At 48.5% G+C, this 13,190-nt stretch overlaps 1 protein-coding gene and 1 pseudogene across 7 annotated transcripts in view; one reads left to right on the forward strand and one right to left on the reverse strand.

Moving 5' to 3' along the window:
* LOC146189065 (UNC93-like protein MFSD11) overlaps window positions 1-9,349 on the reverse strand; it is a 64,520-nt gene extending 55,171 nt beyond the window's left edge. For 5 of the 7 annotated variants that reach the window (XR_014707629.1, XR_014707628.1, XR_014707630.1 and 2 more), the window contains exon 1: window positions 8,905-9,348. Coding sequence is in view for 4 of the 7 variants with exons in the window: in XM_084603995.1 (XP_084460121.1) it covers window positions 8,905-8,991 (87 nt within the window). In the remaining 3 variants the exon portion in view is untranslated. Of the gene's footprint in view, window positions 1-8,904 lie in introns of all 7 variants that reach the window. The other 2 variants (XM_084603994.1, XM_084603993.1) reach the window with 1 other exon arrangement.
* Window positions 9,350-9,548: 199 nt separating this feature from the next.
* Window positions 9,549-12,893, forward strand: LOC146189068 (cytoplasmic dynein 1 light intermediate chain 2 pseudogene; annotated as a pseudogene).
* The last annotated feature ends 297 nt before the right edge of the window (window positions 12,894-13,190 follow it).

A 13,190-nucleotide genomic window follows, 5' to 3' on the forward strand; every position in this document is an offset into this window, starting at 1 on the left:
AATGGGCTCTATTACGAGCATACACGTTTGCAATAACTTGCTTAGCGTGCCTGGACATCTTCGCAGTGCGGATCTTATAGGAAAGAAAACTCCGCTGCGAAGAGGCAGTCGAGGTCGCTGCGTTGCGCAGTGCGGAGGGCACAGCTGGCAGGGTTGAGGGGCAGCGAAAACGCGACACGAACAAAAACGACAAACAAAACATACAAATTCACTGAATCCGATCCTTTCTCTCTAAAAAAGGTGCTTTTTATCAAGTCGATGGCAAATGTGAGATGTATTAAGCTCGCAAAGCAACAATTTTTTCCTCTCGTCAAGAGCAGGCACTATTTTTCATCGCGGATGCGGGGAGCGCAAACAAGAGCTCTAGCTTTGGCAATGTTGCACTTGATGTATGAAACGGAGTATAGGTGGCACAGCAGTCCACTGGCTTCTGAAGTCCCTGGCTTCCATTGTCTGGGCCAATCAGCGCGCAGAACTATGTAGCCAGCTCTGTGCGTCGATCGGCAGGATCAAACATCTCTTCACCCACGCAGCGTGTGACGTGCGCGCTGGTACAACTCCCTTTTTACTCCCAAAGTGGGGTAAACGCGACTGAGCACACGGAGTAAACTTCCATAGAAGCCACTGTCCGTCCATCTTTTGAGATCCCAGCGCCTATTCCTTTCATGGCGGCCGTAGGAAAACCTGCTGGAGTGCTGTATAGATGTCCTGATGTGATGTCACGTGGTGTGATATCACGGACACACCTCCGCTGCGCAACCGCGAGGAAAACAGCGCCGCCGGCTACGCGCGCACCACACCTGCAGAGGGGAAGCGCGGCGAGTCATGTGATATGAGGTCACGGACACGCCTCCGCAGCGCTACTTCACGCCGGAAGATGACCTTCAGGTCTGGCATAGGAGAATAAGAGACTATAAAAGTGATTTTTTTGAGTTCTGGGGGTTGTATAAAGTGCGTGGGCGAAGAGGACAGACTATCACGTACGAATATTCCAGATCTAGGTCGAGATCAATCAACCTCCTGTTTTTGTTTCTGACTGAATCTTTACATGTTCACTTTCTTTAACCACAAAACAACGCTGCAGGTGTGCGACGTCGTAGCAGTAGTTCAAACTCGCTGGGCTACGCTTCGACAGCTCACGGACACTGTGAAATGCCTTCTTGCCGAATAGAGTTAGCCTAATACCTCAAAGTCTTCAACAGGCCTAGACCGAGTGTCGCTTTATTTTAGCCTTCTTGACCGAAAGGAGTAACGGTATTACAACGTTTTTGTACATATTGAGAAGGCATGCAGTCCCGCGTAGCAGCACTACGTGCCTCAGTCAGTTAATGTACAATATACAGGTACAGTCTTTGTTAAAAGTGTAGAGTCCAGAGGTCTGCTGCTGAGCCACGTTGTGCGGCTTGTAATGCATGTCCAGTGTTCTGAATCTCTTGATGGTAAGATTTTTGTTCTACCCTATCCAATTGGAAGGACCCCCACAACTGGTAAATCAGCGCCACTACACGATTCAGAAGCACACCGCCTGGGCTCTCCACTTTTGACAGAGGCTATATATACATGACTGAGTGTATCCTGCGAAGGAAATATTCAGCACGTATCAACAAAAAATGCAACATACAGTTAAACACAATTTCATCAGTGAATTTCCAATTGAAACTGAGTGGCTAACTTGTAACTGACTGAAACTCGGTAGAAAAAGTCCCGAATTGTCTATTTGGATCTTGCAACGATCTAAATCGTTCGGTCCAAAGCCATTTTTTATTTTAAACTCAATAGCCATTTTCGCAACGCATATCTGCATGTTCAAAACACGATCGATATATGTGCGCATGCGCCCAATGGGAACGTTCTCGTGCCTCGACTCGACATAACAAAAACAAACCTCCCAGCAAAATTGCGTGCACCGCAAGAAACACGCCCACTGTGTATACGTGACGGTACGCGATCTGGGGCAAGGTCGGTTAGGAGAACGTCACAAACTACGTCGTGTCGCTGCACCCCAGACCGGATATTGCATCCACAGCAGGAACTCTCACAAGGGATTACCCGCGGCAGGTATTTTCCGATACCGAAGGCTGCTCACAGTCTACCATTCGACACCCATTACTGGGCGACGTCGCCTGCAGGGTTTATTTCTGGGAGTAAACGCCACATTAACTCCTCTGTCCACTGTGTGTCGTATAGTGTTCCTTTGGAGTGGTTTCTATTCCGCCATTGCTTCGCCTTTGTTACAAATGCGCGCTATCTGACTGCACTGCAGTGTCCCGCCTTCCCGATGCCTCCAGTAAGAAGAAAATGGTGAAGTTTTGGATAACGACGATGTCGGACCCATATGCTCGAGATAAGATAGCATGGTAACTGCTGATGTGATACCAACGCACAATGCATATTATACGAACGAAGTGCTATTCTTCCGGACCTTACCCGCACGAGGCAAGTACACATATATACGAAACATTCCTTATCACTTCTCCACCTCATTTTTTTTTCTCCTGGAGCAACTATCTTGGAAGTGGGCGTACTCAATAGAAAGCTATAGTATTTACGATTACGAGGGCGTTATCGATAGGAAAATGTGTCACACGCGTAGACCTACTAAAGCAGGTCCCATTTCTTCGCTTCCATTAGCAAGGTCCCTGAGAGAGATAAGAGTGAGCGGCGGTGATCCAAGAACGTCATCTTCTGTGAAGTGCAGAAAAATACCTCATGAACGAACTTTAGGTATACTTTTCAAACAATGTTCGCTAAATTGGAATGAGCTAGTCAGGTCACTTTTGATCAACCGAAGTGATTTTCAAGCATTCATAGCGCCCCTAACAACACGTACAGGGTAGGCTCTTAGGGTGAACAACCGAGCATGAGGTTGCTCTCTTCGAAACGCCATTGTGTCCGACAGCGTCACAGAAAGAAGCAAAAAAGCGCAGGCAGTGAAGGTGATGAAGGTGGTTCTTCGCAACTACAACTTCGCTTCCATGCGCGGTCGGGTTGGACATCATGGGGCTCGAGCGAGCAGATCAACCGATCCTGTATCGCATAATTTGAAAACTCCCGGCACATGCATTCTGTACAACGCAGTTTTGGTAAAATGCTGCGATTTTCTTGTGAACACGCTTCTGGCATCGTAAATGGGAGCGTTTTTTTTGATGCTTTTAGGCACCTATTTTTTTTTTTAATTAATACATGCTGGACGGCACAGGCTGCCAACTTCTGTAGAAAAAATTAGTAATAAGACTCGCTGCTTTTCGCATTCAGGAAAATTTGCGCGTTTATTTCTTCTTGAAAAAGCTGTACCTCATCCAAAATGATGCATTCTGACCCAGGAAACGTTAATTTGGTGTTTTTCAAAGAATATACGCACATGTTTGTTTAAACGAAACTCGGGAACTCTCGTCGCTTTGTAAATAAAGTCCAAATATCGCCTGTCTGGTGAGCAATGAACACGCAAACACATGAACTTTCGGTGATTTCAGAAACATTTGCAGCGAAACTGCAGTCACACAAAGAATGACGCTTTCACATCCTCATGCGTAAGCAGTCTTAAGTGTGTCTACCTTTTTTTTTTTTTTTGTTATTGTCGAAATGTTTGTTTTCCTTTACTTTTCTACGAAACTTTTGGTTCTCTTTTATACTTGGTTCATATACTCGCTTTGTCGATTTCTGTTCCTAACACGTCAGAGAGAGAGAGAGAGAGAGAGAGAGAGAGAGAGAGAGGGGGGGGGGGAAGAAATAACATTTATTTGCACTCGTCTAAAGGTTGGCGAGGATTCGAGGCGCAGCTCTGTCACGGACATTTCCTCCCCCTCCGCCGTCGACCTGGTTCTCCTGTATCTGAACAGCGGCCAGGGCGAGACGGATGACTTCACGTTGTCCTTTTTCGGACATTTGAGTAGTAGCGCCTCCCAGGACTCATTTGCTCTATCAGGTTAACCAAATCTAGGACACTTCCATATCATGTGGATCATGTCCGCTATGCCCCCGCAACGTTTAAACCTAGGGCTGACATTTTCCGGGTGCCACTTGCTGTAAAGACGGGGGTTCGGGCTTGTAGTTTACGCCACATAACCTCATCGCTTTTGGTGAGTCGCTTACATGCTTTTGGAAGTACTGCATTATCTGCAGCACCCTACCGACTCCCCGTTTTCTCTAGTTGTTACCGAAACGCGTACCGTCCGCGCATTGTGCAGCATCTGCATACAAGACGTCTGCCCTCAAAACGGCTTCCAAGTCAAAATATTTTCCAATTACACAATGCCCACGGTATATTACATTATTTACATACATTATCCACCTTCCTTGATTCCTATATCTTTACGTCACGGCGAATAATTGATCTGTTCGAGCCTAAACCTAACCCTGGCCAATACCTCACCGCGGGTAAATTCCTTAAAAGGCAACAACAATCGCGCTGGCCCGCGAGCAGCCACGTCTGAGTAAATAGTGGCCGCCCACATTGGCTGATGGCACCTCGTTACGCTTCGTGGAAGTGTCGGCTCTTCTCATATATACTATAGACTCAGCGATCCTATACCTAGACTGCAGACATACCAAATGACAGACACCACGACCCAACTTATTGGCCCGCCCCTTCACACCGCTGCCATCTGTTCCGGTACGGTGCGGAAGCGCGTCCCTGCCTTCTTCAGCGGCAGGGACGACACAGATGTGGAGGACTGGCTGTCCTTGTACGCACTTGTGAGCTCTCATAATCAATGGACTGGTGGCACTAAGCTCACCAACGTTACGTTTTATGTAACCGACGTCGCAACTTGTGGCCCTGAAACCACGAAGCAGATATTTCTACCTGCGGGCGGCTCTAAAAACTACCCCGCTCTGCCCAGGGATTTCGCGCGCGCCTGAATTTATTTTTAGACGAGGCTGACAAGATCAAGCACACTTTCAAGGGTATCGAGGGCGATAAATTTCAAATGTAGGTCCTCAAAAAAAAAAAAAAAAAAAAAAAAATACCCGAACGGTGTCTAACGGCATCCCTGTGTGTCAGAGACAAAAACAGCGTCTTCCTCACTTGCTGTATCAGCTGCCCAAATTACGCACTTTTGAGCCCGACTCTTGATGACTCTCTTCGAGATCAGCCTGTCTTTCTCCAGCACATCAAGCAGATTATGTGGGAGTACGCCGCCCGCCAGTTATCCTCGGTTACCTTCTTGGCCAATTCCGCGCGGAGCAGGTTGCTGAGATCTTGCCTTTCGCAAATCTGCCCTCATCGGTCCCAGCTGAAATGACAACTGCCGTTGTTTCTGCCGACTCGTCATTCAGCACCGCCTTCACTCGGTCACACCTCGCACATCCTGTGTCATCAGATCCATCGATCCGCGGTCTATATGAAACCATGGCGTACGCAAGGTAACCGGCCAAATGACTATGCCGTAGTTGACCACGTGGCTCGATGGAGCCGCACTGGCAGATCCGGCCCTCACGACCACCAGCGCGCAGCGGCAAACGAAATTCCTATCCCTGAACCCGCCTATCCTTCCGTTTCCGAACCCCTATATTCGACTCGTCCCGGTTCCCACACTCCAAGCGGAAAACCATGGGCGCCGCAGTTCCGGAGGCAAAAAGTACGCCGTCAGCGGCAGTCTATCCTGCAAACATCAGTGAAGAGTATATTTAAGGTGTTTCACCCAATGAGCTTCCTGACACTGGTTCTGCGCGGTGTCCGCCTGTGCCACACACTGGAAAAAGTGAAGACTCTGATGTCACTGCGGACCGCCAGCACTGAACTTATTCGGCCTCCACAGCAGCGTGCACAGCCCACCTCATCATAGAAAGCGTCTTTTACGTAACTGAGTTCATCGTTATATTGCTCATGATGCCATCCTAGGATGGAAATTTGTACAAGCATCACACCGACTGTACACGTGCTCGCATTGATATGTCGCCACTGAGTGACGTTCTCTTGGACACATCCCCTGTTCCCACCTAGCATATCCTCGTTAGCAGAAGAACGCTCGTTGCCTTTCTCCACCACTTTATAAACTTCGAAGAAAGTCGCTTGGGTTAAATAAATTCCGGGGGTGCACGTAAGTCTGCTTAGGTGCAGTAATGCGAAAGCATTGCAAGTTCTGTCGCGCCATCTGGTGGATTTGCACGACACTATACTAGCGCATCTCGGCCGCACTCGGCTAGATGGCTTGCGTTCACGGCATATTTACATATACAGTTCATGAAGACGTCGATGTTCGCTGCACAGCGCGACAGTGTGTTCAGGTAGGAACTTGACGAAGACGACGGTTTTATTACCGCACAGCGCGAGAGTGTGTCGAGTGTGTCGCAGCTTCACATGAGGTGTGATCGGATGCGGCGATAGTATAGGCTGCTACGAATGCGACACTACCTGTGGCCTTTGGCGATCCAAGATGGCTTTCCGTCATGCAGACATTGATGCGAAGACAATAAGACAGTATTTTCGCTATTCCGCTGGCAGTGTTATTGACGGCTTCTATTCACAAGACCCAGTGCCTGAGTGGCTTTCGAGAATGGAAGCATCGTTACGCATGCGCGAATTTGAATGAATCATGCAGCCCGAAGTGAGAGTGGCGGGATGTTTTAACCCCCGTTCTGTTTGTCGCGTATCATTTTGTGTGCCTAAAATGAGGGTTTGAAAGTAAAAAAAAAAAAAAAGTGAGACCATCAGATGCTTTTTTTTTTGTCTTAGTGCGCAAGCAGTCATACGGACACCAAAGGGAGCAAGAATCTTGCCCCTGACTCCTGATTGGCCCGTCAGATCGTGACGTTACAGCCCACGTGTCCCGGCGCGGATCATTCAAACAGTGCTTTAGTACGGTATGCATCGCGGTCTAACCAGGTTAAACCCTAGACCTGGAACCCTAATACTTGTGCTGCTATCGTATACTTTGCACGTGATCCGTCAAGATGGCGTCTTTTCACCCGGGGCCATTGTAACATATCATCATCATCTGCCTGACTATACCCACTGCAGGGCGAAGACCTCTCCCATATTTCCCCAATTAACCCGGTAATTGTAAGATATGCTTGGCACTGAAGCAGAGGTCAGTGCCAAAGGAACAATTGTATTGGAACAAGACGAAGCACTGACCGCTCGCTCCCAGAAATGCTGGCCTACGGAGCAGCAACGTTTTAGTAAAGTAGTAGTAGTCCTCATTATCTGACTCGCCTCACTAAAATATACGAAGCATACGTTTAAAACCAGAAAGCCTTTGAGAAACTGATCCATGCCGTGCCTCTATCGCCCGCAAGATAGTTATCCGTACTATAAGCGTGAAATATAACGCGAACTACAGAGTTTAGAAGAAACAAGGTACATCTGCTGATGTACAATACTACTAGGACAGCTGATTTTCATTTAGAAATTCGAAGATCACTTTTTGGAAGCGATAATGAATTTGCCTGTATTTTCACTCGAAAAGATAGCTAGCCTTCGTGTCTTTGTGCCGACGTTTCAGTTCTGTGCGCATTTCATTCAAACAGTGTAGCCTTTCACGAGTGCAGAAAGAAGGCTCAGGGGGCAGTTCGCTAAATCGAGGATTTAGTAAAATTGTAGATTACCCAACCGCGGGTTTTATGCGAGGGAGGAGGCACCTAAAGTGTATTTAGAAATTAATAAAGAAAAGATGAGAGAAAACGATCGGCTTACAAGGAGACAATGTGGTTTCGTTTTGTCAAACTGGACTATAACACATTTTTGTCTGTGATCAAGGGGCTGTTAGGGGATTCAGGGAAGCGGTCATAGCCATGTGTGGATGTCATCTGGGAGGCAAATGCGTCTGCGCAAACCTCGGACGTCGGTATGCTTTCGAAATGGCTGCCTCAAAGTGTTTTTCTTTTTTTTTTTTTTAAATACTCGCAATATCTTTTAGGCAACTGGGGAACGACTACGGCCACTTCTTTTTCCTTGGCTCATGGCACATACCCACCATGGGGATTGGCTAGGTTTCAGTGAGGATAGCCTAAATTACTGCATATACTTGATTAGTTTAATAAATCAACGATAGACTTAAAAATAGAACCTATGCACGATCATACTTATAGCAGCGTCATCTTTCTCTTTTATGCCAACTAATTAAACCGGGAACTCAGTGCGCCACCACAGAAATTAATCTCCGACACAGGTTGTTGAGAGGTCGTCTTTCTCAATAATTTTCTCCGGTGACAGTGACCTTATGTCATCAACAGCCCTGGAATCCCGGCTTACAGACATAGCAAAATAGAAAGAAATCGCCACTTCCTTTTTTACTATTCCACGGCTCCTTCTCACATTGTCACACGTGGCGTGTTCGATCATTACGAACAGTTCACAGTTCAATTTCCCGGATACTGCGATTGCAAGCCTCAACAGAAGTTGTTTTCTTCTTTCACGGAGTCCGCAGTGTTTACAATTCGTCAAGAAAATGCTCCTCATTTTTCTTCTCTCGTGTGCGCTATCGATACACATATGTAGCGGAAGCCGATTTTGTGGCAACGAACAAGACCGCTGCATTTTCACACAAACCGAAACCCAAGGAGGCCCCACGCACGCTGAGGAATGCAGCACAACTTCCAGACAGGTTGCGCGCGGACCAGGCACGTGACAACAGAACTCGTCTGACACGTTTTAATGGCAACAGGTACGCTGACCGCGCGCACGACCACATGATTTCGTACACTCACGTTCGCGTACAAACTTCGACTGACACACGATTCCGTAAGTGAGATCGGGGAAGGCACACTGCAGGACTTTCGCAGGTGTTTCGCGTCGCCCGCGAAGCGTACTCCTTTGACGGCACCCAGAAATGTCACTTCCAGATGTCATGCGCGCGCTCCCGTAGAATCCGTAATTGAAACGGTGCTTTAGGCGCCGGGACATATTCAAAGCCTGTAAAAATCTGGAACGATCGAAGCAGAGTATCGTGCAAGATCTGTTACCTGTATTAGACCACCCGTCTGGAATGCGGTGAAGATGAACATGAAGGCGAAGCCCAAGAGAATGACGTTGAACATCCACACGTTCATCGTGGCAGGTGTTTAGTTTGTACAGTACTGTGGCGAATTCCAGCGGCGGCGACCGGGTGCGCTTGACCTGAGAGAAGGCAGCTATCAACACGGGAGATGCCCCGCAAACTGATCAGCTGGTCGTCGAAGCACAACGAGCAGTTTTCGAGCGCCGGGCATGCCTCCCCAAATGCGGTCGAACGCCTCCAGTCACGATAACACATGCACGCTCCGAGCTTCGTCGCCCTGACAAGCTCCGATACCCTGCCGCCTATAACACCAACAACTCTGACGCCACACAGGACGTAGAGCGCGCTCTTATGGATTTTGCCGTTTTGTTTCAATTCGTGTTTGTTCGGGTTGTTTTTCTTTTGTATTTCTGCCTTGGCTACGCACTTAGCTTGCGTTGGCTTGGCCAGGTCTTCATTTTATTTTCTGAAGACTGTGCTCAGAAATATTTTACTGTGTGCAGTATAATCAAAATATAGTAATGAAACTAAATAAAATAATTAAATATTTATTGTACTTTTTTAAAACAGTCTTACGTCATCATGCTCGCATCGACTCGTTCTGACTTTGACACGGGTGACACAGCCAGCCAGCCATTGATTTGTGCGCTTTGGCCTGCGGTGCCCGTCGTTTCATCGCTTCATAAACAGCAGCTGACAGCATTTTTCCCTTGATTCCTTGACGGTTTGACGGTCCGGGTGACCGGATAACCGTCGCTATGGTCAGCAATTCCGACGTGACAGCGGCTCAGAACCAGGCGGACGGCACGACGAAGGAGGATGACGAGAGGCAGAATATCTGGTCGTCTATCCTGAAGCAAGTGCAGGCGAGCCTTCCTAACAAGCTCCCGTCGCATAAGCTGCTTCTCGTGCTAGGCGACAACGAATCCGGCAAGACAACCCTCATCGCCAAGCTACAGGGCAACGATGACCCGAAAAAAGGTTCAGGCCTTGAATACCACTATCTTTACGTTCGCGACGAGTACCGCGAAGACCAGACTCGACTGGGCGTGTGGGTTCTCGATGGAGACCCCTGGCACCGCAACCTCCTCAAATTCGTGCTCACTGAGGAGACTATTGAGAACACGACCGTGCTGCTGACGGCGTCGATGACGACGCCTTGGACCCTGCTCGATTCGCTGCAGGGTTGGGCCACGCTACTAGAAGAGCACCTGACGAGGCTCCGCCTTCCGCCCAACACAGCCGAGAAGAACAGAGTGCGGATCCTGCGGCGCTTCCAAGACTACATCGAGCCCGGAGACGAGATCGAAGGGGTCAGTTCGCCTCTGCGAAGGACCTCTGTCACCGTCGGCGACGACAGCGGGTTGGATGCCGGTGTGCCATTGGGCGACGACACGCTCACCAACAACCTGGGTCTGGACGTCATCGTAGTCATCACTAAGACCGACTACATGAGCACGCTGGAGAAGAACTACGACTTCAAGGATGAGCACTTCGACTTCATCCAGCAGGCGGTGCGCAAGTTCTGCCTGCGCTACGGCGCCGCTCTCTTCTACACCTCGGTGAAGGAAGACAAGAACTGCGACCTGTTGTACAAGTACCTCGTGCACCGCATCTACGGCTTCCCCTTCAAGACGCCCGCGCTGGTGGTGGAGAAGGACGGCGTATTTATCCCCTCGGGCTGGGACAACGACAAGAAGATCGCCATCCTGTACGAGAACATCACGTCGGCCTCGCCGGACGACCCTTACTCGGAGGTGATCACCAAGCCCATGACCCGCAAGCCGCTCCAGCGGGAACCTGAGGTTCTAGCTGAGGGCGACCAGGCGTTCCTGGCGCGCCAACTTGCGCTGCTGAACCAGCAGGCGCCGACGCCCGGGCGGGCCACCGACGCGGCTGCGGCGGCGAGAACACCCGTCGGCGTCCAGAAGTCGGCTGAGCGTCGGCTTCCGGGCTCGCACGGTGTGCCCAGCCCGGGAAAGAAGGAGACAGAGTTCGCCAAGCTGAGCCAGGCGGACGGCGCCAAGGGAGGCAACGAAGGCGTGCTGCAGAATTTCTTCAACAGCCTGCTCAACCGCAAGACGGGGCCCGGGAGCACGCCTATCCGCACGGCCGACAAGTCGCTCATGAGGAACGACGCGGCCGCAGAGCTCGAGCGCATGACCCGCTCCATCGCGAAGAGCAAGGGCCTCAACCCCGCCGCCTCCCCTGCGGCGCCCGCCGCCGCTGCCACCACCCCGACCGAGGAGGCTCCACCGCCGTCCAACTCCTTCAGCTCCTCTTAAGTGCTCGCTCTCGCGTGGACTGAGGTATTTGCGGTTTGATTGGCGCGGGAGCGTTTCACAGGGAGATGCAACCAAAGAGCGATGCAGCAAATGCTTCTTGAAAGGTTTTCTTGCAGCCATTGGTAATTGCTATGATGTCACAACCTGTTGCTATGATGTCTCAACTGTTGACCTGCTAATAGCTGCTAGCAGGTGCAAAGCAGTCGACTGCGATGTCAGAGCAGTAGGTTGATGCTTTTTAGTTGGAAGATATTCTTTGAGAAACGTTTGCTGCATTGCTCCTGGTTTGTGCTTGTGGTGGAACTGAATCTGGAGACAGGGATGATTGGATAGTGTGGCAAAGAACAAGGGACAAAGTAGAAGCTTTGTGGTAAAAGAGGTCTAATTGTGAGAAATTACAAGCAATGTAACCTTTGTGGCAAAACTACACCGGCATGAAAGAAAGGAGAAATGGTCACTCGCATAGATACCTAGCCTATGCAAAGTGACAAACGTGCCGTGGTTCTAGGTTTGTGGCATGGAAAGGGCCTCCTCTGTATGCTTCTCGACGAGACATACAGCAGAAGAGGTCTGCCTCGTGATATGTCTGCTCTGGTCACTTTGTTTTTTCTCATTGGGAAACTGTAGGCGCAATCTATGCCACATTATCTGAATCGGCAAAGCCTCCACACGGTCCCTTGCACCTTGGCACCATGCTATCATTCTTGCCATCAGATTGACTAGCCCACTTGTAGAGGCGCTGTCGGGGATGGTGCGCAGAGGACTGCAATGTTTGCTTTCTGCTGCTGAGCATTGTATCTAACTTTTGACCGCTGTGCCAGTGCATTCAGAGGCTCAAGTGTCAACACTCATTGAGTTGTGGCTGTCTAGTTCCCTTTGATGCTTCTTTATTTATGTTTAGTTAAGGTATATCACCTACTTCGCTTCACTGTGCAAATTTGTCAGCTGGCTCTACAAAAACTGTTCACATTCCCTTTCACAAGATTTCAGTCTTGTTAACACGAGAGATACCGGGTTTTTGCACGTTGGCAAGAAAGCCTTCTCATCGATGGGCAGCTTATCTTATGCATGTGAAAATGGCGTTGGTAGAGAGACCGGCATGTAAACATGGAAATAAAATTTTCCAAATTCAGTTTTATGCACACAAGAAAAATCATCGTTGCAAATGTAGCAAAGCTGACATAGAAGAAAATACCTTGGTTTTACAACTTCTGCTGTGTTTGAGATGTGGTTTGAAAAATACTTTGATCTGTTCTTATTTGAGTTAAACTGTTTGCATGCACAACAAGTCTTGCAAAAGCTTGTATCTTCGCATGATGGCACACCGAGAAAACAATGCTGTGGTGTAAGACAGTGCACTGCTAACAAAAAAAAAAAAAAAAAAAAAAAAACATTTGAACTTTATTTTGCTTGCTCTAAAATTTGCACAAAAGGTTAATGAATCTAGTGCCATAATAAGCTTTATTTCTGTCAGTCTGTTGGAAATTGGCGATATGGTCATTCGCCTTATCGAATAATGCTTGTTGAAATTTTTTTTTCCTTTAAAGTATGGCATGAATAAAATTTCCTCCTTTAATGAAGACATTCAGCGTTATCAGACATCATGTAAATCTGTACAACTTTTGTAACATTACTTTTGGAGCAGTAAAGTTGTGACAAAATTCTTTAATAGCAAGACTGATCACCTGTTTTGTCATGTTCTGAACATTTGAGGCTTTTAGCATAGCACATAATGCCTTGGCTACTGTGCATGTGGAGATTGCTTTTGCTGCGCTAGTTGGTGGCACCTTGTGGCGAGCTGCATCTAAGCCTGCTGCACATGAGCCACAGAGCACAAGCACACTGGATGCACATGCTAGGTAGCAATGTCAGAGTGGTTTTGTTGAAGGCAGAAAAAATTGCTTTGCTGTGAACTCAGTGTCAGGCTCTGATGTGTGCAAAGAAATCAGCAGAGTTCACCTGACTG

Source organism: Amblyomma maculatum, chromosome 5 (genome assembly GCF_055883805.1).
Source record: "Amblyomma maculatum isolate TAMU_Amacu chromosome 5, ASM5588380v1, whole genome shotgun sequence".
Lineage (NCBI taxonomy): Eukaryota > Metazoa > Arthropoda > Arachnida > Ixodida > Ixodidae > Amblyomma > Amblyomma maculatum.